The following is a 27985-nucleotide window of genomic DNA, read 5'->3' as shown; positions in this document are numbered from 1 at the left end:
GGCCCTTTCGAAGACTTCCGGGGCGAGGCGACGTCTCCAGTGTTCCTTCCTCCGTGAACTGCAGGCCGGGGACCGGTGGAGGTTCTTGGGACGGGGAGCAGTGACGATTGCTAGGCGGAGACGGCTCGATGAAGAAAGATCTAAGAAAGGACCAGGACTGGCTGGTGCGTGCTCATCTTACTCCCACTTCCGGGCCTTTGCCTCGTTGGGAAACCTGGGCGGAGCGATTGGCCCGGCCGGGCGCGCGGGGGGCGGCGCCGCGCTTGTGGCCCCTGGTACTGAAAGACCGGCCTGAGCGTGAGCCTCCTGCCATGGGGTTACTCTCGGGGCGTCATCCTACCCTTCACCCTTCTCAGTTGTTGTTTGGGAAGGAACAGGTGATTGCTTTAGTAATGTTTTCAGTATTGGGTCCCCGTTTACATGGATATGAACATCCCCTGCCCTGACGTCTCTGATGAGCACCACACCTGCTTATCTGACTGCCTTGTCCGTGGTCACTGAAATTCCACACGTGTAACTGGGACTCTTGTTTCACTTTCCTGTCCTAACCTATTCCTCTGTCGGTCATACCCATTTCAGTGAATGACACCATCCATCTGATTGCTTCATCCAAAAGTGTAGGTAGGAGTCATTCTTGGGTCCTCCTTTTCCTTAAGTCTGTCTGTAAATCTTGCCAGCTCTACTTTCAAGATAAATCCAGAATCAGACCACGTTACACCTTTGTTTACAACACTCCAGTTACTTTGCATTGCAAACTCCATACCTTGACCTACAGGGTTGTGCTCTCTCATCACTGTCCTGCATCCATTCTTTCTTCCTGTTTCTCTAAAAGGCAAGCTTCTTCCCACTTTAGGAATTTGTACTATTTCCTTTGCCTCTGTTCCTAAATCTGCATGGATGGCTTCTTGTCATTTAGGTCTCAGCTCAAACATCAAGTCGTTAGTGAAGCCTTTCCTGGCTACCCAGTGGCTGTTTATTTCATTCAACAAATATTGTACTTATTGACATTTAACATCTCCTATATGCCAGGCAGTACTAAGGATGCAGAGGTGAACAAAGGAAAACTCTTGCTTTTTTGGTGCCGGTGATACATTCAGGAATGAACAGACCTAGTGCAATCAGAAGAGTGATCAAAGGGACAGTAGTAGAAGAGAGGAGAGGTGGTGGTGGGAGGGGCTGTGGAAAGACTTTGGACTTCATCAGAGTATGTTGAGAAGTCTTTGGACTCTTTGGGGAGGAAGGCAGTTAGGCTATTGCAATAATTCAGTCAAGAAATGATGGTGGCTTGGGGCGCCTGGGTGGCTCAGTTGGTTGAGCGTCTGTTCGGGGTCCTGGGATCGGGCCCTGCTTCTTGGGCTCCCTGCTTGGGGGAGAGCCTGCTTCTCCCTCTCTCTCTGACCCTCCTCCCCTCTTGTGCGTGGGCTCTCTCTCTCTCTGTCTCAAAAAAAAAAAAAGAAAAGAAAAGAAAAGAAATGATGGGCTTCAATGGGGTTGGTAATATGTCCATTTTGACAAGAGTTGGCCATACTAATGATTTTTATATTTTAAATTTCTTCTGTTTATTAAAATGGGGCTTTCTTAGTTGTTATGTCATCTAAGGAATGGAATTTTCACAGCTCTAAAATTAAAGGGCAAAAAAGAACAAAGTGTTTATAACTGAAGGTACTAGCACGCAGCTTGGTTGATTTTGGTTGTACCTGGTGCTTTTCTGGTATCATTTACCTTAAATGTTTGCAGGGCTAACCCCAATTGAGGTTTCTGCTCAAATGCTACCGCCTCAGAAAGACTTTACCTACTCTCTGTTTTTAAGAGCCCCTCCATCACTCCTGACTCCCTACCCTGCTTTTTGTCTTCGTGGCCCTTTTTCCTATCTGACTTTTTAAATTTAATCAATATATTCATTTATTTACTTTCTTTCTCTCCCCACTGGAATATAAACTCCAAGAGGGAGTTTTTCTGTTTCTTTCACTGCTTTATGATGGCTTGGGCTGCTGGGCCCATGCTCATTTGCCTGATTGATTTGTTTCAAATTTATTTCAAGTAGCAAAGACTGACATTGTTGTTTCTCCCTTGTTTCCTAGGAGATAGATAACTGAAAGGAACCTTACTGCAACCAAACCAGATGCCTTCTTTCACTTCACCAGACCAAGGAGATGACCTGGAGGCCTGTGTTTTAAGATTTTCAGACCTAGATTTAAAAGACACAAGGCTTATCAATCCCAGTAGCGGTCTCAAAGCAGAGTTAGATGTCAGTACAAAGAAGAAATACTCATTTGCCAAGAAAAAGGTAAAATTGCTGTATTGCCGTTGATGTTTCAGGATCATGTATGTATAGTTAACTCAGATACCATCTATTAGTAGCTCATCGATCATCAGGGTTTTCCTCCAGGGAGTAGAGGGTTAGTGAGACAGGAGGCTGCTGCCCTGTTCAAGGTAAGTTCTAGTCAGGGTCATGATCCAATGATCTTAAGTCAGTGCCTGGCAAAGAAGAATCATGGGCAAGGTGTAGCTATGCAACACTTATGTTTGAGTACTTGAGGACAGATCCTAGACAGATGGGCTGGATTCCTTTTCCCGTCTAGGGTTAGAATCACAGGAACCCAGGAGACCTTGTCATAAGGAGAACAGACAGGCAGAAGGGTAGTTGCCATGTAAGACTCCTGATCTGATCTAGTTGGCTGGGTTCTGTTGGTTAGGAGAAGGATAGAACAGCCCAGAATGGTTGTGCAAGCTTACTGAGGACAGTTGGGATTGGATTATAATGGGAGGTCATATTGATATGCTGCTCTTCTATGCCATTTATCCTTTTTTCAGAGATCATTGACTCAAACCTCGTCCTCTTGAAGCTCATAGGAAGGAAAATGACCCGAGGACATGCAATTGAGACTTAGTTTTCTTACTTCCAGTCTGCTGTCCTTCTGCAGTTAGCTTTTGTTGGCTTCATGTCAATGAAGAATAGATGTCTCTGCTTATAACTTCTTATCCACCACCCCTCTGCTCTCATCTCACACTGGTGTCCTTGAAAATGAAATCCAAAGGGTACAGAAAGGTTTTATTATCTTGCAATAATTTCAGACTTAGAGAAAAGTTGCCAGAATTGTATAGAGGACCCTCATATCCCCTTTGTACACAGGCTCCATTCATATTTCATCAGGTGTCCCAGATGGCTCTTATAGATCCACTCTAGGGTCACATGTTACATTGAGTTGTCACGTCTTATATCTTCTTCAGTCTGGAGCACTTTCTCATTTTTTCTCCTTTGAAATCATGACCATGACATATTTGAAGATTACATGAGTTATTTTGTAGAATATCCCTTTGCTTGACTTTCACTCATGTTTCCTTACAATTAGATTCAGATTAGTGCTTTTATTAACAAGAGAATCCCACAAGAGATGCTGTGTTCACGTGGCTGCAATCTATCAGGTGGTTCATAGTAGCAATTTGTCCCATTACTGGCAATGTTAACTTTGGTTACTTGATTAAGGGAGTGTATGTCAGATTTTTCTGCTATAAAATTATTTTTTTTCCCTTTTAATTACTCAGTATTTGGGGGGGGAATGCTTTGAGACTGTGTAATTATCTTATTCCTCATCCAACTTTCATCTACTAGTTTTAGATTCTTTGATGTTTCTTTGCTTAGTTGATTGTTACTGTGATGGTTGCTAAAGGGTGATTTTCTTGATTTTCTAATTGCTGTGTTCCTTCTAGATTTAGTGTTTGGCATTCTGCTCTAAGGAAGAACTTTCTCTTCTCCCAATTTATTTCTGTCTGTGTGGACTCAGGTTATATTTTATTTGTTGAGTTATAGTCCATTATGTTGTTATTTGTTTTGATCCTCAGATCATCTCAGATTTGGCTGGGAGCCCTTTCAAGCTAGTATCTATATCCTTTTGACTTGCTCCCATCATTCTTTGAGCATTTCCTCACTTTCTGACTCAACAAGGTATTCCAGGCTTATCTTGTATTTTTCCTGACCCATCCTTGGAATCAGACATTTCTTCAAGGAGCTCTGGTTCCTTCTAGCGGAGGACTGTCAAAAACCAAAACCTGGAGGTGCGGCAAGCTCATTGCTACTAAGTAGTGTTGCCTCTCCCAGGACCTCTGGCATAGGGAAATACATAGATGAATACACAAATGTCTATATGTACCGTACATATACTTCTATATTTACTACTATCTCAATATTAACCACACCATGAGCACATAATCAGTACTTTCAGTTCCATTCCAGCCTCACAAGAGTTTTTCCTAACTCTCCCTTTCCCATATTTATAACTTCCCTGTTTGATGGGATTTGGCCTAGTCCTATTGGTCCCAAATATTTTCTTATTTGCTTATTCTCCTGTATGTAATCAATGTACCCACCCTGCCAGGCTGCCTCCCTACCAGGGCCTGCCTTCCCCTTGTATGCCTCACCCACCTCTGAGCTGCCATCCTGGCCCTGGTCTGTCTTCCCTTGAACAGACTCCACGTGGGCCCTAAATGCTGCTGGGCCCTCAATGCCTTGTTCACGAGGCCTTAAAAGACCAGATAAGATTTGAAAATCAAAGTTTACCATGAAGAAGCACTTACGTTGACATACATGCTATTTCTCTCTTTTTTATTTTTTTCCTATTTGGAAGGATTAACTTCAAGAAAGTCTAAAAAATGCTCTCCAGTGTAATTTCCTGCTGCTTCAGTCTGAGACAGTCCAGATACAGTTGTGTGCTAGAGGATGGTCCCACAGTGGTGCTTCCTATCTGTTACCAGTGTTTAGAGTGCCTATGTTTGGATGCTTTACAGTAGTCTCCAGATGCATTAAAAAAGTTAAAACACACACACACACAGAGGTATATATAAATACCTCCCTTCCCATTAGACCAGAAAGGAACAATTATTGAGATGCTGATAATCATAGATCCCATTCAGCCTCTATTTGTACATCAAATATACCACAAAGTTGAAAAACATGACCAACTGGGAAACAAATTTGTGATAACTATGATCAACAAAAGGTCACTAAAACCACTTACAAATCAGGAAGAAAATAAATGCCACAATAGAGAAATAGGCAACAGATACAAGAACAAGGAATTGATATGAAAAAATATTCAGCCTTACAATCAAAGACATGCAGATAAAAACAGTATATCTCTTTTGCCATGTATTCAGGTCAACACTAAAAATATTGACAATAAAAATTAAATGCTGATAAAACTTGATGCTGTGGATAAAATGTCACCTTGTTGGTGAGCATATAAACGGGTACGATTTTTCTGGAAGTCACTGTTTATCACAATTTTAAGTTTCATGTTTCTTTGCCCCAAATATTTTATTCTAGATGTTTATTTAAATTAAATGGTTAAAGAGGTATAGAAAGATGTATGCATGGAATGCTCATTCAACGTTGCTTATAATTGCAAATATTGGAAACACAAAAATGGCCACTAGTTAGGAATTGGTTAAAAGAATTATGGTACATCCATAGTTTTCTGTTTAATTTTTTTAAACAATGAGTATAAATCATTTTTATAAAAACAATAAAATTGTTTTCCAAGAAACAAGTCAAAACATCTTGCTATATTTCTTTCCAGTCTTTTTCAGTGCACTTTTTAATGTAGCTGATATTATGTTGTATAAACAAATTTGATCCATTTTTTCATTTAACATATCATACATATTTTCCCACATAATTTAAAACTAACTCCTCAATATTCCATAGTAAGTATACTCCATAATTTCCTTGACCATTTCCTTTTTAGAAATGACTGATAGTGTTGTTTGTAATGTCTTACTAATAGTTGTCTGAAATTCAAGCCCTTTCCTTAAGACCACTCCCTAACAAATTTTAGATTGAGGTATAAAGTTTATGAAGAAAACTCTTACTCTCAAGAAGTTCTTCTATAGAAAAATAGGACATAAAACTAGAAACCCATGTGGAAAGATAATATAAGGGATTCACTGAGACTTCTGCCAGCTTTAAAATTAAGGTTAACGGTGGCATATTTGAAATGTAATTGCAGGCATTTGCCCTTTTCGTCAAAACCAAAGAAGTTCCAGCACGTCCTTTTGAATGTAAAGAAAAATGGTGGAAATGCTGTCAACAGCTCTTCAGAGACCGGATCAGCATCCACAGACATGTGGCAACACAACATGCTGATGAGATTTGCCACCAGACTGCTTCTCTGTTAAAGCAGCTGGCTGTGACACCGAACACCTCTAAGGGCCTTAGGTCTGAAGACAGCAGGAACCCTCTAAAAGAGTACTTTACCTGTAATCGTGAAGTGTCTGCTTGGCTCCCTGATATAAGCTGCTTTAGCCCTGATGAGCTGATAAGGTAAGAATTTCATTCTGTACTTTGATTTAATTTTAAAAGTCTTTCCAGTCACAGTGAGACACCACTACCTAGCCACGAAAATGGCAAGATCTTTAAGGCACAGAATTTCTCTGTGGGCCTAAGTGAGGCCAGTAACCACATGCTGCGTATCCCAGAAGCAGTAGCACGTACCCACGCAGCTGCAGCGTCCACTACATTCCGTGGAAGGCTACACCTAATCTTCTCTAGGGAGAGGTAATGAACAGAACATTGTATTATTTTTCAGAGAGAAAATGGAAGGCTCAGAAATGTTAATGATCCCTCTACCCTGAATAACATTAGAGCTTAAAAAACGGTTTTTGTTACCAAATGTTCTCTGAGTTGAGTACGTTTTAGAAAGGATGTTAACTTTTAGAACTGGGGCATAGGATTAGAAGTTTAGATCCTGTCTTTGAAAAACTCACCAAATTATAAATTCAAGAGGACAAATTTCTGGTTTTAAGCAATTTCTGAACTATTTGGTGAATAGAAAATGTCCAAATTTAATATACTTTTGTCATTAGTATTCAGTTTCCCCTGCCTTTGAAAAACTCACCAGATTATATATATTGTTATATATTCCCGTTGTTTACCAAGAAGAGGAGCAAGTTGGAGAACTGAACTTGGATTCAGAATTGAGCTAGTCACTAAAACTCTTGGTACCTTTATTTCCTCACCTCTAAAGTAGGAATAATGGTGCCTGCCCTGCTTACCGCACAGTGTTACTAGATGAATTATATAAAATGAGGATGGTAAGAGCATTGCTGAACTACATGATGCTGCACAAACATGGCCTCTTTGTCTCTGTATGGCCCTGTGCCTTAAGGAATTTGCTTTCTAGTGAGAGAAACAAAGGATACATGAAACAATTAGCAGATGATATGAGGCAGGCTACCTAATGATCAGTTAAATTGTGTGGTGCAGATCATAATTTGTTACAGCAGTTTAGAGAAAGGAAAATAGGTTCTAAAATAGACACGGTTTCAGAGGAGAGTCTTCCCTGCAATACGATGAGGGTATTGATGAGAGTGTCAGATTCCAGAGTTGGATGGGACCTTAATTATCATCTACCAGAGCGTTCTCTAAAATAAGTTCTATGCAACACCAGTTCTGAAGGATGCTAACAGGTATTGAAAAGAGCTGCTAAAGACAAGTAAGGTTGGGAAGGACTGGCTTAAAATGTCCTTTATTGGAGGACTTTTCAGAGCCTTCAATAGATAAGGGGCTTTCACTGAGATTCTTAAAGAGGGAGATTGTGTCTGCAGGGTTTCTCCAACATGTAATTTCATAGAGTAGCTTCAAAGCAAAAGTGGGAAATGCAGTTTATTTCACTTCTCTGGTCATACAGATGAGGAAATCAGTCTCAGAGATGATAAGAGACCCGCCCAGGTCCCAGGACTAGTTAGTATAAGACAGCACAGTGCAGCAGAAAGAGTATGGATTCTAGTGTCAGAAGACTGTTGTCCAAGTCTTGACTGTCACTCTGTAGCTGACTCACCTGGGAGGAATTGGCCTTGGTTTACTCAGCTATAAAGTGGGGATAATAATAATCCTCCTCATGGTTAAGAGGATTACATGAAAAAAATGGAAGTGAAACCTTCTTATATGATGATGAAATGAGGAAATCAGAGTAAACTCACCTTTTATAAAGTAAGTTGGGTGCAGATAATGTCTTCTTCAGAGCAAATACTGACAGGAGTTGCTTCTTCTTTCAGAACAAAGTTGGGCTCCATCTCGGCCTTCCCTCTGACATCGCCTGGGTGTACTTTGTGAACTGTGGGTTCTTTATGCCAGTGACTCAGATGCTTTTCCCTGTGGTTTTCTTCTTCTAGCAGCCAGGGCAGTGATGGAGGAGAGGTGCTACTTTATTACTGCTACCGTGACCTGGAGGACCCCCACTGGGTGTGTGCCTGGCAGACAGCTCTGTGTCAACACCTGTCCCTCACGGGCAAGGTAACACCTCTCACACCCCATCCTTCATGGGACTCCTCTTGTCTCCAGTTTGGATTACAGAGGATGTGCTGGAGACAAAAAGGATTCACTGTTAGGTTCTTAGAAGTCCGCGAAATCCTGCAAGGCTTTTAAGTAGACTACCAAACAGTTATTAGCATTGCCTTTTATGACAGTATTTAATGGACTAAGAGTCAGCAAACTTTCTTACAGAGCAAAATAGTGAGTATTTTAGGCTTTGCACAAAAACTACTCACTCCTGCTTCTATTAAACCCTAAAATTGTGTGTGGAATTGTGAAGAAATTATAACAAGATACAGTTGGGTTAATTATGCAGTATTTCTTATCAATTGTCTAGCCGTTGTATATTGTTTAAAAACAAAAAGTGTACAACTTTATGATCTTGACTGCTAGATAAGCTGTTCTTTGGTAGAAAATTCCTGTAGTCTGTACTCAAGAAGTGTCTAAAATCAATTTTGTTGATTCTTTTAAGACTTTATTTAGAGAGAGAGTGTGAGTGCAGGGAGGGGCAAAAGGAAAGGGAGAGAGAACCCCAAGTAGACTCCACACTGAGCACGGAGCCTGACGTGGGGCCCGATCTTATAACCCCGGGGTCATGACCTGAGCTGAAACCAAGAGTTGGACACTTAATGGACTAAGCCACCCAGGCACCCCTGATTTTGTTGATTTTTAAGTCCATCTAATAAATTATATGTTTCCTAAACAAACAAAACCTACTCAGCCTTGCCATTGTTACATGAAAACTACCATAAACAATAGGTGTAAGAATGGGTGTGGCTGTGTCCCGATTAAACTGTATGCAGAAGCAGATACAATCCCTGGCATTAGGAAATGTTCTTGATATGTTAGCTGGAAAAAAATTCACAGAACTATACATACAGTATGATTCGAAGTTGCTTCTTAATTTTCCTAGAACATGCCAGGGTCTTTTACCAGTTTGTGCTATTGACATTTGCTGTTCCTTCTCTCTAGAATGCTTTCCCCCTAGATCTTTGCTTGGCCTGTTCCTCACTTCAGATGTCTGCCTGCATACATGTTATCTCCTCAGAACTCTGATCCAAAGTGGTCCTCTCTCTAAATCTTATCACCTCCTTCTGCTCGGAGAATATCAAAGAATTTGTTACCATCTGAAAGTATAATATTTGTTTAATTTGTTACAATCTGTCTCCCTAATAAAAGCTTGGTGAGGACAGGAACTTTGTCTTAATTAATTGATGTATTTTTAGTGCTAGAACAGGGCTTGGCACATAGCAGACAATAACTGTTCAGGGAGTGTTGAATAAAGCACTGAATATATTTTGTTCGTAACAAAATCACAAGTGTTTGTGTGTAAAGATGGAAGGTAGTAGGTAGCAAAATGTTAATCATGATTATGTCTGCATGATAAGATTGTGGATGGTTTTTGTTATTTTCCTAAAACATTCTTTTTTTCTTTTTTTTTAAAGGGAGGTGGGGCACCTGGGTGGCTCAGTCGGTTAAGTGTCTGACTCTTGATTTTGGCTCAGGTTGTGATCTCAGGGTTGTGAGATCGAGCCCAGTGATGGGCTCTGTGCTGAGTGTGGAACCTGCTTAAGATTCTCTCTCTCCCTCTCTTTCTCCCTCTCCCCTCCCTTGCGCATGAGCTCACTTGCGCGCTCTCTTTCTCTCTCTAAAATGGGCAGGGGCAGGGGAGAGGGAGAGAGGAGGGCTCCATCTCACAACCCTGAGATCATGACCTGAGCAGAAATCAAGAGTTGGATACTTAACTAACTGAGCCACCCAGGTGCCCCTTTTCTAAAACATTCTTGATGATTACATACACACACACACATATATAGACATAGATTTATATATGCATATGTATACATATCTGCATATAAACATATATATGTAAAAACAGAGAGAGAGATGATATAGTTTTATAAACTTAAAAGGAAATGAACTAGGTTCATTCTGAGGTCCCCTTGGGGTATGACACTGTACTGTCTTAAGCCTATTCTTTTCCACAGATGTTTTAAGTCCCCGAGGCAGTCGTTTGATCAGTGATGTTTTCCACACCCATGTTTCCTAAAAGATGGTGCCAAAAGCTTCCTTTACCTCATTCAGTTCATTATCACGTCCTGCCCTTTCTACCTCTACAATATCCCTTGCCTCATTCACTCCCCGTCCCCTTCCACCACCTGAGACCACTCTCTCGTCAACTTCAGTAGCTTTTAAACCATCTTGTTCTGTCCTTGTCTGCCATTTAACCCATTCTCTACCCAGCAGCCAGAATCTTCTTAAGAGGTAGATTAAACACTGCTGCTCAGAATCTCTCAGTGGCTGTCAGTGCCTTTAGAGTAAAATCTAAATCCTCAACATACCCTTAGGTTCCTGCATGATTTGGCCCCTTCCTACCTTTTCTGTCTATCTGATGTCATTCTTCACTCACCATACTCCAGCAACATGGTCTTTCAGTTTTTTGGAGCCCACAAAGGTTTGGTTTTTTTTGTTTTTTGGTTTTTTTGTATCTTTTGGCTTTTTTCCAGGCAAATTCTCTTCAAGGAACTCTCACATACCCACTCAGTTTCGCTTGTAAAATTTCTACTCAATCTTCCGTTCTCAGTTTCAATGATACTTCCTCAAAGAGAACTTTCTTGACCTTCAGTTTAAGTTCACTTTTCCCAGTACGCTCTTGCATAGCATCTTGTGGTTATTTTTCATAACTCTTGTCACTTTGTAACTTTTATCTTAATATCTGTGACCTTCCCTAGTCTGTAAGCTCTAAGAGGGCAAGAACTCTTTTTTTTATTTTTATTTTTTTAACTGCTAGATCCTTAACTCCTAACACAGTTCCTGGCGCATAGTAAAAAAAAAGTAGTAAACATTTGTGGAATGAATACCCTTTTAAAAAACTTTTTAAAGTAGGCTCCATGTTCAGCGTGGAGCCCGATATGGGGCTCCAACTCACAGCCATGAGATCAAGACCTGAGCCAAAATCAAGAGTCCGACACTTAACTGACTGAGCCACCCAGGTGCCCCTGGAATGAATTACATTTATTGTCACCTCTATTTAGAGAACACCGTGAAAGATGGATGTTCTCACAGTGAACCTGAATGTACAAAATATGAAATCAATCTCTTTCCTTGTTTGGGGGCCAGATTTTATTCTTAGCCCAGCCTGAGGTGAGTTAGCAATGAGGGTCCCCACCCACAAGGTGGCAGCACCTGCCTGAATCTTAGTCTAAATCCTTTGGCTTCAGTGATACATGGCCAGTTTACTGAGGTAGTTTTCTGGTGGGAGATTTGGCAGAATATTGGCATTTAGGTAGAGAAAGAAGAGAACTTGAAAATTCTAGAAAGAAGCTTCTGATTCCTATTGCTACACGTTCCTTTTTGCCTCAGGAAACCTGAGGGGACACATTGAAGCCTTCGGAAGGGAAAAATTACATGATTTGGAATGAGTAATATCTGGCTTTGAATCCCAGACTACTACCTACCATCTCTGTGCCCTTGGGCAGGTTACTTGATTTCTCTGAGCTTCTGTTTCCTTTTCTGTCAAATGGAGATTATGATATCTACCTTTTAGGATTATAATATAAAGCTCCTCTATCATAGTAGGTGCTCAATAAATGCTAACTATCGCTCTCCATCCCTGAGGTATAAGGCCTTCCTCACCAGGGAGCCACTTTGACGGTTTGTCTTGAACAATCTTAGGGATTGAAAGTCTAGTAGTGTATGAGCTTAGAGATTGCTCTGCCCCAGCGATATAGGGATTAGGTGTGCTTGTCCTTTATTTGGGTTTTGAGATTAAAATAACATAGGAAAGAATCTACTAGCCTACCCTGAAGACAGTTACGTAGAAGTATGTACTTTAACTGCCACGGTCAAAAACAGTTTTAGAGTAGATTTCCTGATACTTTGGTTCACCTCTATTTTTCTGTGTAGACCCTTGAAAAAATAGAAGTTGGTTGGTAGGATAGTAGTCTGTACAGCAGAGATGGCATATTCTTTCTACTTTCCTCTCCCATGCCCAGAACAGGCTTTATCAGGTTGCAGTACTTTCTCAAGGAGCCTAAATGTGATCCAGAATCCTCGTCATGGAACTCTGGCTAGCCACTGCTACTGAGTTGGCATTGGCTTATGAAATGAATCCCATTTGTATCTGTGCCCTAAAGGATCAACTGAGCAACAAATAAAGTATCTTCTCTGGGCCCTGAAAAAGGACAGCCTTTTACATTTTCCAAATTCTAATGCGTTGGTAGATGTGGTTGTTATATGAGTGGTAGTAACAATACAGGACCTCTCTTTCCATAGAGTACCATGATACTAGAGTGTTGTCCTTTCTCTCTAGCACTTTGCTCTAGAGAGCTCAGCTCCTTCTAAAGGTGATCCATCTGTAAACTCATCCACAGGGTTTTGTAGTACTAAGACAACTAACTTTGCAGGGCCCCTGAGCATTGCCTCTTAAGGCAGGGGCCTCAACCCAGGTTCTAAAGTCCCCTAGCCACTGAAGCATTTCAAAGAGACTACAGCGTTTGATACACCAGGAAGTCTCTAAAATGGATATACGTTCATTTGTTCAACAAATATGAATCGAGTATCTACCTGGCAGGCACTGTTCTAAGCACTGGTGATGCAGCAGTGAACAACAGAGACACATACCGCTATGGAACTTGCATTCCAGTGGGTGGGTTTGCAGTCGTGTGCTTCCCCCCAAACTTACTTCAGAGAAGTAAGTTAATTTTCTCAGGGCCACACAGCAAGTAAGTGGCAAAGCTGAGTCTTGATCCTAGATCTGCTGACCTGGATTTAGGTTAAGCTCGAAATTTATTTCTTTGGTCATTGGACAGCAAATGGGGCTTTCCAGAAGTTTCACTCATTCCATTCTCTGGTCCAGTGCACATCTGTTGAGTACCTTGTCTGGACGGTGGGCAGTGCCATTTAGAAAGCTACAGGTATCTTCATGTGGTAACACTTTTATTGTGTCTCGGCTTTTTCCATTAAACTCATGGACACACACAAGCCTGTTCTACCCTGGGAAGATTTAAACTAAGCTAAGAACAGGCTGCATTTCCTTTCTCTCACCATCTTGTGTCCCAGGTTCGAATTGCTACAGAAGGAATCAATGGGACAGTTGGTGGAAGCAAACTGGCCACCAGACTCTATGTGGAAGTCATGCTTTCCTGCCCCTTGTTTAAGGATTATATGTGTAAGGATGATTTTAAGGTAAGAGAAATTGAAAATAAAATGGATTTAGAGCCATTTGCTTCTGCCTCAGTGCCTCTTCCTGCTCTAGGCCCTGAAGAGGAGAGCAGTGTGGAGAAAGAAGCAGTGCCACATAAACACCCCTTCCCCAGTAGGCTGCGAGGCAGTGCGGTCACAGGAGCGTGCGCATTCCAGTCCTTTACCAAGTTGCCATGTGGTCTTGGGCAAGTTAATGCCCTCTTGGATTTCAGTCTCCCTTCTTGTAGAATAAGGACATAACAGTTCGCACAATCTAGCTCTAAACTTAGATATGTTTGCTCACTTGAGGGACCACCTGGCTATTTCAGGGCATCACTTTGTTTTTAGTAAACCTGGAATTACAAGACCAGCACTTCATACCACATGGGGGATAAAGCTGTTGCTCTCACAGCTGAGCTCCTTTGTTTGAGTCATCTTGTGCTTTGGCATAGTAGGTGATAAAGGTGGGGAATACGTTACCTAGTGTTAGTGCTGGTGGTGGTAGGGAAAGAAAGGTCATTGCTCCAGAGCAAAAGCTAGGATGTAATTTTATAATGAAATCACTCAGTGGTGTTTCAGTTTTATAGTTAAATGCTTATAGTCATAGAAACACCTTTTCAATTTAACATTTCTGTACGTGGTAGGTATGCAATAAATATTTATTAGTGTTGAATTATCTGAAACACTTTAGGCCCTAACTCCCTTTTCCCATTAAAACATTAGTTCTTACTTTGAGGTTTCTTAAGACTTCAGCTATCATATTATTACAGAACAGATATAATTCTTGTATTTGGCACTTGTCTTATATCTGAAGATGGGAGAGTAAGACTGTGTTCTGTTTTGCTTCTTATTGGCTAGACCAGCAAAGGAGGGGCTTGCTGTTTTCCAGAATTGCGTGTTGGTGTATTTGAAGAAATTGTGCCCATGGGGATCAGTCCCAATAAGATCTCCTACAAGAAGCCTGGTATGCTTGCTTTTAGAAGAAAAATTTTGCTTTTCTGCAGAGGGACAAAACTTGATATAGAAACAAATGTGGAAGTCAGACACTCTGATCAACAATCCACTCTTTAAACTAGCTTTGGGGTATGGAATTTAAGAAACAAAGAAAAAAGAGACAAAAAAGATTCTTAGGTACAGAGAACAGACTGGTGGTTGCTGGAGGGAAGGTGGATGAAATAGATAGAGGGGATTAAGAGTACACTTGTCATGATAAGCACTGAGTAATATACAGAATTGTTGAATTATTATATTGTACACTTGGAGGTAATATAACATTGTATGTTAATTATACTTATAAAAAAAATAGCTCTGGGGTAGCTAGCCTGTCAGTTATTCAGTGCTTAAACTGGTCTTTCTTTGGCTTTACGGTAATTGAAGACTCACCCCTTAGAATGTTCTGTCTTATTCTTCTTGATGATTTGGCAAGAAGTTTTCTTGTTCCAAAGGTAGCAATCTGGGAAGAGTGTAATTATTACTTGTAAATAGTTCATAAACTGAATAACACACAGGCTTTTTGCTACAGGAGGTAAGTGGCTTTCAAATCCAGAGCAGTTTGTTTGCAAGTGTTCTAGAATGTTCTCTTCCCCTTCTTCCCCGTGGTTACCATAGATGGTTGAAAGACATTTGTTTGGTGTGTTTTATGTTTTTGTTTTGCTTTTTACTATGAAAATTTTCAAACGTTAAAAAAAGTACAGAAAATAATACAGTGAACTCACATGTACCTGTCATACAGCTTCAGCAATTACTCACTCATTGCCAACTTTCTTCTATACCCTGTCCCCTTCCCCCATCCTGGATTATTTTGAAGGGAATTCCAATGTCATGTCATTACATTCATAAATATTTTAGTAGAGACCTTTAAAAGATAAACATTAAAAAAAATAACTGTAAAACCATTATTACATCTAAATAAAACATCTTTAATAGTAATTCCTTTATTATCAAATATCTAGCCAGTACTTAAAATTGGCGAGACCAGCAAAGGAGGAACATGGTGTTTTCCAGAATTGGAAATGTGTTAGCGTATTTGAAGAAATCCATACCCATGGGGATCTCATAATTTTTTAAGTTTGTTTTCATTAGGGTTCAAGTAAGGTCCACTCATTGTGATGGATCCCTGTGTCTATTTAAGTCTCTTTTAACCTATATCTTTGCCTCCCTTTTTTTCCCCTCCTTTCAGTTTATTTTTTGAAGGAACTAGATCATTTTGTCTATAGAGTTTCCCACAGTCTGGCTAAAGCTGATTGCATCTCCTCTGTCCTCTGTATTTCCTGTAGATTGGTAGTTAGATTTAGAGCAGTGCTAATAGAAATATAACATGAGGCACATATGTAATTTTATGTTTTTTAGTAGTCACATTTTAAAAGTAAAAGGAAACAAGTGAAATTCATTTTAATAATATGCTTCAATGCAATGTAGCCAAAATACTTCCATGTGTAATCAATGTAAAAAATTACTAATGAGATAGTTTACCTTTTTTTTTTTGCGTACTAAGTACTTGAAATCCTGGATCTGTGTCACCCTTATTCTAGCACATCTCCGGCCACATTTCAAGAGCCTGATATCCCCATGTGGCTAGTGGCTATTGTGTTAGATACCTCAGATCCAGAGACTTGCTTAGATTCAGATTTGACTTCCTTTTTTCTTTTTTTCCTTCTTTTCCCCCCCAAGACTGTCTGATAGGTAGTATTGTCCTCTTTCATTAGGAAGCACAAAAGTCTGGTTGTCTCTGTTCACTTTCCAGTATGTAGCTATTTAAACAAATGCTAGGGGTTAAGCCAGAGAGAAATGGGAGTAGGACACAAATATCCAGGAAAAGAGACTCATGCATGAGGAGAGAAGGGCCCAAAAGGGCTGTGTCTGCACAGTGTCCCTACCTCAGCAAGATGACTAAAGAGCTCTTTCTTGGTGGTATAGGCCATTGCTTGGGAGGTTAGGGGAGAGTGGGCTCCAGGCAATGCTGGGCTGCTGTCATTTGGGCCACGTTGTTTGAAGGCACCTCTTGTAAACATATCCCTGTGAGTCCCTGTCCAGTCAGGCCTTCGCAGGGCCAGGAGAGCAGCAGCGGGGAACAGGTTTGGTTCCCCATAGTGCTCTGTCAGTATAAGTGTTAGCAGATTTCCATGCTTCTCATCACAGTTTTGAACCTCCCTTTGCACCCCCTGTTTTGGTGACCATGTCATTAGGTGATAATAACAAATCAGTTCTGGCCTCATTACATTCGCCTTACAATTCTGGGTTGGGCAGGTAGGAATCCAGATTCCTTGACCATGCTCTGAGACCTCTAGCCCCACCTGGGTACTTGGCAGCTTCAGGTGGTTGTTGGGGTTCACCTCTGAGCAGAATGAGGTTCCTTTGGTGCCATCAGGCTCTACCACAAGTGGTGACTGCCATCCCCAGAGCTCCTGTCCATGAGGGGTGGTTACTCCCCACTGCCGAGTTCACAATCAACTGGGATGTCTGGACCTCCAAAGATACAGGAATATTTCTATTCTAGAGTTGAGAAGACCAGGGACCCCACCAGACTGAGGTACTCTCCTTTTAGTCTCCCTGGATTTGACTTTTCTTCCTCTCCTTTCTCTCCTGCCTGCCTTAGCTTTTCTCTCCTTCTCTCCCTCTGCCCTGCTCTCTCATGTGTCACTCCTACCCTCGGCCCCTGCCACCCTTTCTCTTTCACTCATGCACACAGATTTAGACACATTCTTCTTACCCTTTGGTATTTATAAAGAACAGTCCAACTTTATTCCACAAATTTATACTCTAAGCTGCCTGTTGAGGTTCTTAGCCTTGAACTTGGGCTTGCCTTTATTATAGTCAAAAGCCTATGGTCGAGCACATACATGCCTAGGCTCTTCCACGTACACTGAAAATAGAACACTGGCTGTATAATGGACCAGCAAACCCACATGGCAATTTAGATCCCAACTGCCTGGCTTTTATCACTGGGTTAGACCAAGTATGAGGATGGAAAATTCTTTGACTAATCATTTCTAAACCTCCAGGTCTCTGTAGTGCTTATCTTTGGAGGAAGGAAAGTGAGGATATCTGGACTCACTAAATAATTTCATCATGGTCATCAGGTAGTGTTATTTTCAGACATTGCAATTATGAATAAAGTTTTGGGTGGAAGGAAACAGAGCAACATCTAAGTCATCAGGCTGGGCTAGCTGTGATTGTTTTTTTGTTTGTTTGTTTTTGTCTTGCTTTTAAGTAAATTTTTGGTTTGGTTTTAGGAATCCATTTATCCCCAGGTGAATTTCATAAAGAAGTAGAAAAGTTTTTGTCTCAGGCAAATGAAGAACAAAGTGATACTATCCTACTGGACTGCAGAAACTTCTATGAAAGCAAAATAGTAAGTAAGGAGCAGAAGTGAGTTCAGTGAAATGGTAGGTCTCCCCCTTCCCACATCATGGCCTGTTTGCCAAGTGATGCGTGTGTGCGTACCTGTGGCCAAGTCACCTAGATCTCCCCCCACTGCTAACAGCTTCGGAGAAAACCCAAGCCTTTGAACTCAGGAGCTGGTGAGAAAGTCTAAGAAAAGAGGACTTAAAGACATCTTCGCACATAATGTACTTCTTGGCTCCCATGTGCCTACCTTTGACGTGTGTCGAGGATCCTATAAAGTTGGCTTTGGGCCTCCTCTCCAGTTCCCCTAAGGACTCTGGGAAGATGACCCAGAGCCCACCAGCCTTGTTTCTGAGTTCCAGATCTTGAAGTTGAAAGGTTAGAGTGCAGGATGAGAACAGCAGCTAGTGAGTGCTCCCTTGCCAAGGGGCTCTGAGCGGGGTTGACACATGCTTTGTTCTTACCAGGCATATTTTTCCGATAATTTTCCTTCTGCTTCTCCTATATCGTAGGGACGATTCCAGGGCTGCTTAGCCCCAGACATCAGGAAATTCAGTTACTTCCCTAGTTACATCGACAAAAATCTAGAACTTTTCAGAGAGAAGAAGGTGCTGATGTACTGCACTGGGGGCATCCGTTGTGAGCGGGGTTCAGCCTACCTCAAAGCCAAGGTGAGTTAACACCCTTGGGGGCACTGCGGGCTCTGGAGGTAAAGAAGGCTCCACCAACAGCATGTGTTGAGCTTTCTAGCCCTGACATCACCCCCCTCCCACCCCCGGCCCGCCAGGGATTTATTTTTCCCTTGAATTGTTCCAGCATAGAGTTTGTAAGTACAAAAGCTGAAGTTCTTAAATCTCAAGATGTGGGAAAGCACTTCACAGTCTTAGAGCCTCATCAAGTACAGAAGGGAAAGCTTAGTTAACCTCTCCCTTTTCCTAATCCATATGCTTGATCCTGAGAAGAACAAATTCACATTACATGTTCCAACAGGTGTTTTTCTATATTTAGGAGGCAGCAAAAATAGCTGGGCTTCCCAGGATCTAGTGAAGGCCCTGACTGCTCTCATCACCTGCCACTCGTCTGTGGAGCTTCTTACCAGTCTTTGCCTGTCTCCTTAAATTTCCTCATTTTTCCTCACATAGGGAGTGTGCAAGGAAGTGTTCCAGCTCAAGGGTGGCATCCACAAGTACCTGGAGGAGTTTCCCGATGGTTTCTACAAAGGGAAGTTGTTTGTTTTTGATGAGCGTTATGCCTTATCCTACAACAGTGATATAGTCTCAGGTAGGTCAGCACAGGCTGGACCCTAAACTCGTGATCAGGCACGTTCTATGAACCATTCTGGAAGGCAGGCCAGTACTGGTTATGTGAAGAAGAAAACAGGGGAAAGAAGTAACGTAGTAGGACCATTTCTCAGCAGTGTTGGAGATGCAGCAGTGGAAAAGACAGAACCCTGGACCAGGAACCGGGAGGCCTGTCCTGGGTCCCAGCCTCCCTATTTACTAGTGAGGCAAGTCTTTTACAGTGGGGATGATGTCACTTGCTCTGCCTCTGTACTGGGAGTTGAACTAATAGGCTGAAACAAGGGTCTTAACCAGGAGTTGTAGAATTGGCAGTTCTGTGTGAATTTGGATGGGAAAATAATTATATCTTTATTTTCACCACCCCACACTCTATGTCACACTTCCTTTGATTGTTAATGTAAGCAACAAATCAGTCATGTTAGATGCACCAGTGACTTTGTCATCAACAGAAACCAAAATATTTTCATATATTATAGTTGCTGCAGACTTCTCCAAATAGCGTTTCTGTTCATCATTGTTTCAAAGTAGTAGTTATTAGCCCTCCACCCCGTCTTCTTACTTATTTAATGTATTAATAAATATCTTAACTATATCACAGATTTTTAAAAATGTGATTTCCTTTAAAATCCTATGTATTTTAAGAACCTCGAGGTCTACAGACACATGTGGTAGGTTAGGTACTTTGGAGTGGGGGCTGGGGCATTCCAGGAGGCAGGGGTGGCCACGGGAGGGTGTGCACAAGAGGCCTGTGCTTTGACTGCAGTTTGAAGTCCTCAAGTGTCAGATGAGGTCAGTAAAAGGGGGATGGAAATAATCTTTAAGAAAAGTGGCTCTTGCCCCTGGATGCCATAGTTTCAAACAGGAAGGGTCATAGGCAGACAACCCTAGTGGCTCTTGTAATTTTCTAGAACTCCTGTGATCAGGGACTAAGACTGAATCACCAGTGTGACAGTGAATAAGATTTGAGTATGATTGCCTTCTCCCCTTTCTTCTTGATCTTTCTATTAATTTTAATGGCCTTGTATTTGTGTCTCTTACTGAAAGCTACTCGAAATCTGTTCTGGAGCTAGATGGAGAATAAATTATAAATAAGTAGAAATAGTGGATTTGAGAAATGTTACTGAGGAAATGTTGGCAGGATTTGATGGGTACTTGGATGTGAGTGTGAAGGCGAGAGAGAAGGCCCAAAGGTAGCTTAGATAGTACTAATTAAGGGGACTTGAAGAATGATGTTGTTGTCAGTGCTAACAGGAAGTCAGCAGGGAAACATGGGCTGAGAAAATAGATAATGGGAATCTTTTAGGAATCGGGTGGTGAGGCGTCCATTAGCAACAGCAGAACTTCAGGCTTGGTGAGGAGGGGCGTGGACTGCAGAAGCTGATTATAGATGTGGGGTCATTTGTATTCACATATGTTGTCTCCCATGAAAAAGGGAATGATCTAAAGGAAAAAGACCATTGAACTAAGGGGTAGTTGACCAGCTTTGGAATGAAGAAACAATACTGTTTTCTAAATAGGAAAAAGAAAAAAATGGGTCACTGAATGTTGGAATCAGGAAGACAATTCCCAGATGACCCCCCCACACACACAAATAGTGGGGGTGAGGGAGCAATTTTTATTAGAGGACAGGAGACTTACTATCTAAAACCTTCCCATGCCCAACGGGGTATATTCGCTGCTGTGCCAAGAGTTATATTTAGGACCTGGAGAAGTGCCTGTCTACATGTGTACACATGTATGTATGTGTTTGGAACTGGGGCTTTTCTTTCTTCCCCAGAATGTTCATACTGTGGAGCCCCATGGGACCAGTACAAACTCTGCTCCACTCCCCAGTGCCGCCAGCTCATCTTGGCCTGCCCTGCTTGCCAACGACAAGGATTCACAGCCTGTTGTGTCACATGTCAAGACAAAGGGAGGAGGCTGGCTTTGAGTCGCACCCAGAGCAGCTTTAAAGAGGAATGTGAGTGCACAGCCCGACGGGCACGCGTCCCCAGCGAACTGCCGCAGCAGGTGCGGCTCCCCGTGAGCCCCAGGCTGAGGCCGGGTGTTGGTGAGGACGGGCCATGCTCACGTGAGCGGCAGCAGCAGGATTTCCCTCGGCCTTCACAAAGCTAGTTCACAGTGACCACACGCTGGAGAGTGTCAGAGCTGCAGCAGCAGAAACTTGAACTTGAATGCTGGCAAGCCAGCATCGTAAACTGGGTACAATATTGGCCACCTGAACTGCAGAGGGGCCAGGAAGACGGAGTTGGGTGCTGACCACTTACCTGAGACGTTTGACTCAGAAGATGCCAGAGCACAGAAAAAAGGTGAGCTGTGTCGGATCCCAACGCTGCTGGGGGAGAGAGCCTTGAGCCTGGTGACCAGGTCATGCCCTTTCTGTGCCATGCAGCAGGCTGGCAGTAGTCATTTGTCTTGTCAGCAGACCTGGTGATCCTGGTGGCAAAAGCATGAAAGCTGTAGCCCTGGAGGGTGACTCCTCAGAAGCAGGCCTCTCCTGCTGCCTACCATCACCGACATCCACTCCTGCCCTCATCATCTCTGGCAGCCTGAGAAACTCAGTCAGGATCTGTAGACCATGGCATGTGACTCGCCTTCTGCTTTTGTAAATCAAGTTTTATTGGAATAGCCACACCTGTTCATTTACATATGATCTATGGCAGAATTAAGTAGTTACAACAGAGACCTTATGGCCTGCAAAGCCGAAGATATCTGCAATCTGGCCCCTTTATAGGAAAAAATTGCCATCCCCTGGTCTAAACCCAACATCCCCAGGTCTAAACCCTGCTCACCTGATGGAACAGGTGGTCTGAAAGGTGGCCCACCTTCATTTTTGATTTGGTTTCTGTGAGCGATCTCTCCCTAAAAGTCTTTGCTTCCCCCAGTACCCACACTCTTAGCTTTTAAGTATGGTCTTTGAAAGATTCACATTAGCTTGAGGACACTGATGTTTGGGGCAGTTTGGAGATAAACGTCGCGGGATAGAACCACATTTTGAGTGAGGTCATTCGGCACTGCCGGAGTAGTTTCCCAGCCTCTGGCCAACAGGTCAGGTTCATGTCCGGGTCACACTAGCCACAAGAAACACATACACAACCATCCATAGACCAACAGATTTAATATTATATTGCAGTTTCCAGTGATGCAGACTACAGCTGCAGTTGTGTTTCAAGGAGAAGCCTAGTGGGGTTGGCCATCCCAACAGTGTGGTGCCGCTCCCGGGCCCATCTGCAGCCTTAGTAGACACTCTTCCACAGTGGTGGGGCCCTGGCTCCACCTCTGGGTACCCTGTACCGGCCACATCATTACAGTTCAGTGTGCAAGACTTTTCCTTTTTCGTCAAAAGCCTCTGCTCAGTGCTCCGCAGCTTAGTCTGTGCTCCTCAGCTCTTTGGCCTGTCCTTTATCATAAGATTTGCTGAATCACTCATGAAAATAACTCCCAAGCAACAGAAATGCTAGTTTAACTGGCACTGTGGTATATTAAAAGGCACAAGGGCATTGTGGCTTAACATTTTTGCTGGATCCCAAGAGATACACATGATGTTAAAAAGGGATCTGGCAGAAACACCATTATTACATTTTCAGAGTAATCATCTTGGGATGGTTTGGCCAGGGTTTCCTAATTCTTTAATACCTGGATTTTCTTCACCATTGGCTTTCAGAGGCTTAATTTACATGCATGAGATCAGTAGTGACTTGTCTAATAAGTGATGTGACACATGGTTGGAGTCTGTAAGCAGAGCTGCGATGGACTAGAAATTTCTCTCTAGTGTGTTACCTCACATAAGCCATTGGACCACTGTGCAATGTGGAAAGGTATTTTCAAGTATTTGGCCATAGGTTTTCACATCATTGCAGATGGCATTCAGTAAGGAAAAAAATTCTTTCCAATTCCAATATTAAACTGTAAATAGATCCCAGATGTTCATAAAGAACACTCAGGGAAATGTTTGTTGCCTGGGATTGGTAAAGAAAGGATGGTTTTTGAAACTTGAAATTTCACCGTTGGCTTTTTCATCATTTCCTTGTATCCAGCAAAAGGAATCTCACGTTCCTGGATTCCTGGCAGAGCTCTGTGGCTTCAGTCTCTCTTTCTTGAAGGGCAAAATTGTGTTCCTGACCCAGTAATCAATTTGGCAACTTTAATCTTGAGGTTCTTCAAATTTAAAGGAGGGCTAATAAAGAATGATGATCTGTTTGCTAAATACCTAAGATTAAATTCATAATAAAGTATTTTATAATGCTTCCCCACCATGCGGAAGAGTGGGCTGTTTGTTCCTGTGTTACACATTCTAAGTACCCCTGAAACACCACGCAGCAAGGCCACCGAAACTGGGCTCCCAGGGCTAAGTCCTGCTGCTAGAACATCTTCAGTAAGATCTGTCGGCTGGGGATCTTCTTAGTTTTTAAATAATAACCAGACTGAACTTCTATGACTAAAGAAAAACTTCACATTAACCATAGTTTATAAAATTTCCAACTACAACCACTAGTTAACCTAAAACCTTAGTGCATAAAGAACTGAACCATGAAAGGGTTTTGTGCCGGCATTTTGCCTTCTGGTTTCCACTGCAGAGCACAGATTATCAGTAGAACTTGTGCAGCTCAAAGGCACGGTCGTCCCCTCCACACACTAGACGCCACTTCGGACCTTGGGAATGATGGGCCCAGTCAAGTCTGCGAGCCTCCTCTTCCTCACTGGAAAGGAATGGAGAGGAGAGATAAGCCAGTTGACCCTGTGCACCCGGAACCACCTCTGTGGCTCTGAGAAAGCCCTGTGAAGCTTCTCGCTAACTTTTTGGTTAGCAAGGTCTGAAGTCTGTTCTTTCGAAAGGATGGTTTTGTGTGAGTTGTGTAAGGGCCCTCCCACTGGTCAGCATTCCCTGATGAGGGTCTGTGGTCGTGCTGACTCATTCATAAATTACTGCTAAGCTGCTCACCACACAGGCATAAAACCCGCTTTATCCACCTCCACTGTGTTTACTTTGTACACCAGAGGCCCTGCAGTTGAAGGGTCTTTCCTCCTGCTCAGATAAGAGCTAAAGTTCAGTTGATCTTAATGAGGATAGGGTCTTAACCTGCTGGAATCATTCCCCACAGCTCTTTCTCAGAGCTCCTGGCCTGCCTCCTGCCTTGTAAAAAAAAAAAAAAAAAAAAAAAAAAAAAAAAGTTTCCACCCTGAAGATTACCCTGCAGTATCTGTGTCCCCTTAGTGTTAACCTTGACATTTTCTCAGGGGCAAGACAATAGAAGCTCAAATGCTGTTCACATAACAAAGCAGTTAAATGCCATAAAGAGGAAAGCACTAGCCAGGAGGTTGCAGGCTGGAGTCATTACTTGTAGGATGATGGAGAGGGGGAAGAGGGGTCCTGTGTTGTAATAAAGGAAAAGTGTTTTGAAATTAATTACAGTGTCTGCAGATGAAGACCAAGCAGCAAGCTAGATCAGCCACAAGAGAAAGACCAAAAAGACGAAAGCCTTATTTCACTTATGTGTGGAATCTAAAAACAAAACAAATGAATAAGCATACAAAAATAAACAGAAACAGATTCATAAATACAGAGAACAAACTGGTGGTTGTCAGGGGGATGGGGAGATGGACAAAATAAGTGAAAGAGATTAAGAGGTATAAACCTCCAATTATAAGATAAATGAGTCATGGAGATGAAAAGTACAGCATCAGGAATATAGCCAATAATACCGCAGTAACAACTGTGTGGTGACTACTTATGATGAGCCCTGAGTAATGTATAAACTTGTCGAGTCACAATGTTGTACACCTGAAACTAACAGAACATTGTGTCAACTATACTTCAATTAAAAAAAAAAAAGTCCCGAGAACCCGGTCGGGGGCAGTCAAGGAGGCCGCTGGTGTGGCAGAGACAGGTATTACTACTGCAGAAGAGGAGAGAAGTCTGTCTAGACTTAGGTCTTCCAGTTCCCGAGCTGAGCCCGTAGACCTGCGGCCACCAGATCACTGCATACGAGCTGCAACCAGAACCCAGTCAGCTTGTGCGGGACACTGAGCATGCAGAGCAGAACCACCCAGGAAGGAGTGGTGCTCGAGTTGTGGCTGGGAGCCGGGGCCCACAGCTCACCCAGTTTGGGGCCTGGAGTTCAGCCTGTCCCTGAGCTCCTTCCCACCCCTCTGCCCCTGTCAGAGAATAATGAATGCAAATCGGTGGACTGTCTTCCTGGAGAGAAGACACTGCGTGCAGCCCAGGCCCTGGACACCATCAGAATGTCCAGCAGCTTGGGAGAAAAGGTCAGGGAACAAAAACCAAAACCCAAAGAGCAGAAAAGTTTTGCCCAATGTGACCAGAGAGTTTACATGAGCCAGACGCTTAAGTATCACCACGTTAGCTTATGCAAGCATGCCCCGTGGGGCAGTCCTCATTACACTTCTTTTACACCCAAGACCTCATCGAAGCCCCACCACCAATTCTGGAATGTCTGCGTTGTTATCTTTCCCATGTTAGGGAGCAGCAAAGTATGGCAGAGAGGCTACATTTCGTGCCCGAAGCAATAAAGCTGGTACTAGACAGAACCAGGGTTGTAGCTCATCTGGAGCCTCAGTCCAGCATGTCCCTCAGTACAGTCTGGGCCTGGCTACATAGGGCCTACACAGCTGATTCTCGCAAGGGTATCAGTTCCTTTCTCCTGGAGAACAAAAAGGAGCTAGAGCCCCTAAGAGCTAGCGGCAGAATCAGGACGGGAACCTGAGTCCCCAGCCCATGGCTCAGGGTATAGACAGGGATCCCAGGCACCCCCCCCCATCCATGCCCTCTTTGTTTTCCCTGGGCAGGAGCGGTGCAGCTCCCCTAGCACTGGCTCTGACGGGGACTGGATGGGGACAAGGGCAAGGCATGCACTTGCTTAGGTATTATTCTCCATTTTCATGATGAAGGAAATTGAGGCCAAGAGAGGGAAGTAAGTTGGCCCAAGTCATGGTGAATAAGTGACAGAATTGGAAGGAGAAGCCAAGTCTCCTAACATCTTCCTTCAATTCAGTCTGCTTTTTACTTCCCTTAAAGCAAAACCCTTATCACTGCAACTGCCAGACTTGTTCACTGTCTGAGCCAGAAGGCATCTCGAGTCATCCGGACCAACCTCTACCTGCTGCTCAAGCTCCTTCCGCTACTTCCTGCCAAGCTCGAACACCTCCATCAGGTCTTTGGGAAGCATTTTAAATTCATTTATGTGTTCATTTACTGAGTGCTATTATGTGCCAAGCACAAGGATCAGAAATAAAGATCTAGCGTAACAGGGCACCAAGCTATACCAGCAGTGAGTTTGATAAAATATTATAGGTACCCTGGTAGCTCTGGGAGTAGGAGGCATAATGAATGCTGTGGTGAGAAGGACGGCAGGGAACGTGTGCCGTGAATCCGGAGGGATAAAGGGGCAGACTGAGAAGGGAAGGGAAGGGTTAGGAGTAGCGGCCCCCTACAGGGATACTTTGGCATTCAAGCTCCCCGGACCGGTTGGTGCTAATAGGGGATAAGAGGATGGCTTGTCCAGTACGGCATCACCCCGGGAGGGGAAGGGGGACACGGGTGGCACAGGCTCCAAGGTGAGACTGCAGCTCAAACCCCACTTCCACTCACTGACTACAGGTAACCTTACCTACTTCTCTGGACCTCCACGTCCTGTAGAGTGGGGGGTAATAATAGGATCTAACTCACCCGGTTGTTGGGAGCCTCACGTGAATAAGTAAGACGGGAGGTGTTCACAGCCGCGCCTGGCACCCAGGAAGCTCCATGTACGCATCAGCTTTGATTACTGAGGGACGTGGAGCCATGTCGAGGGCTCTCACCGGAGAGCAGTGCGAGCCCCGCAAGGGTACTAAGCAAAGTGACAGAACAAACTTTGGGATGGGCACTCTGTGAGAGATGCTGGCCGGCCCACGGAAGTTGCAGGACAGGAGGCGAACGTGCTGAGGGCTTGACATGAGGCAGGACCACGGGGATGGCCAGGAGGGGACTGATGGCTGGGGTGGGGGCAGATTTCAGGCTTGGATGGCCATGAGGAGAGTAATACCCTTTCCTGACATGGTTTTGGGGGACGATGAGGAAATTGATTTGGGGTGCACGGTGTCTGGGTGCTTGTTAGAAGAGTCTTCCTTGAGAATACAGTAGAAGAGAGACTTTCCCAGGAAGGGGTGTTTTTGGCTTTGAAACATGTCAGCCGCCCTCTTCCCCACCCCACCTCCACACCTACAACAGTCTTAACTTGGAGTTGGTGATTCAGATTTCATTAAGTGGAGAGAGCTTCAGGGGCAGATTTACAGGACCTGAGAGCCATGCTTAGCCTCTCAGCTATAAATAGTGTAGAGGTAGGAGTCATCTGAGGTATCGCTGTGAGAAAACACAGATGGGGACCCATGGCTCCTCCCCGACACCACGGTGCAGCTAGCCGCTCAGTGCACAGGATGGGAAGGACCGAAGATACGCCAGCCAGAGTGGGTCCCGGCAGGCTGCACGTCTGCAGAGGCACTGGCCGACCTCCGACCTTGGGGATCGAACATCCCCCGAGGAAGAGCCCACCCACCCTGCAGGCAGGCAAAACCCACCCCTGAGGCCGGCTGTGTGCCGGGAGCCGGCCCGGCGCAGGCTGGAGTGAGTCCACAGGCTGGACAGGCTGGGCGCTGTGCGCTCTGTGCTCCCTGCCGCTGGGGATGCAGCCACGAGCACTGCTAACCTGCTAACCACCACCACAGTGGCTAGGGACGGCCTGCGGGAGGCTCTCGGGATAAAAATATTCAGCTGGAAAGCAGGGAAGCCTGTCTGCCTCATCAGAGCCCTGAGAGCGGGATGAAAATACTGTGTTGGAAAGAAAGGACTTCT

At 43.5% G+C, this 27985-nt stretch overlaps 2 protein-coding genes across 7 annotated transcripts in view; one reads left to right on the top strand and one right to left on the bottom strand.

Annotated features, from left to right (window-relative positions):
- The first annotated feature begins 26 nt into the window (after positions 1 to 26).
- TSTD2 (thiosulfate sulfurtransferase like domain containing 2) lies at positions 27 to 23395 on the top strand. Of its 3 annotated transcripts, none has more exons than XM_036100533.2 (10): positions 27 to 164; positions 2082 to 2287; positions 6006 to 6319; positions 8173 to 8290; positions 13370 to 13495; positions 14351 to 14456; positions 17725 to 17843; positions 18349 to 18507; positions 18979 to 19117; positions 20915 to 23395. In XM_036100533.2, the coding sequence occupies exons 2-10, from the start codon at positions 2123 to 2125 to the stop codon at positions 21250 to 21252; spliced, it is 1584 nt and encodes a 527-aa protein (XP_035956426.2). In that variant the 5' UTR covers positions 27 to 164; positions 2082 to 2122; the 3' UTR covers positions 21253 to 23395. The 3 variants fall into 3 exon arrangements, with proteins under 3 accessions (XP_035956426.2, XP_035956425.2, XP_077917623.1); XM_036100532.2 differs by having other exon boundaries at positions 8170 to 8290; XM_078061497.1 differs by lacking the exon at positions 27 to 164 and adding an exon at positions 189 to 377 and having other exon boundaries at positions 8170 to 8290.
- Positions 22239 to 27985, bottom strand: part of TMOD1 (tropomodulin 1) — an 84392-nt gene continuing 78645 nt past the window's right edge. For all 4 annotated transcript variants that reach the window (XM_036100535.2, XM_078061499.1, XM_036100536.2 and 1 more), the window contains one exon: positions 22239 to 23837. In XM_036100535.2, the coding sequence (XP_035956428.1) occupies positions 23773 to 23837 (65 nt within the window). In that variant the 3' untranslated portion in view covers positions 22239 to 23772. The remainder of the gene's footprint in view (positions 23838 to 27985) is intronic.

Source organism: Halichoerus grypus, chromosome 14, assembly GCF_964656455.1.
Source record: "Halichoerus grypus chromosome 14, mHalGry1.hap1.1, whole genome shotgun sequence".
Lineage (NCBI taxonomy): Eukaryota > Metazoa > Chordata > Mammalia > Carnivora > Phocidae > Halichoerus > Halichoerus grypus.
This window is presented reverse-complemented; position numbering and strand designations above follow the sequence as displayed.

Bases quoted from the DNA above. Each gene is read 5' to 3' on its own strand.
- TSTD2 (XM_036100532.2), top strand. From the start codon at position 2,123: ATGCCTTCTTTCACTTCACCAGACCAAGGAGATGACCTGGAGGCCTGT. The intron at 17,844-18,348 runs GTAAGTAAGGAG...CCTATATCGTAG, and splicing joins ACTTCTATGAAAGCAAAATA to GGACGATTCCAGGGCTGCTT. The intron at 19,118-20,914 runs GTAGGTCAGCAC...TTTCTTCCCCAG, and splicing joins CAACAGTGATATAGTCTCAG to AATGTTCATACTGTGGAGCC.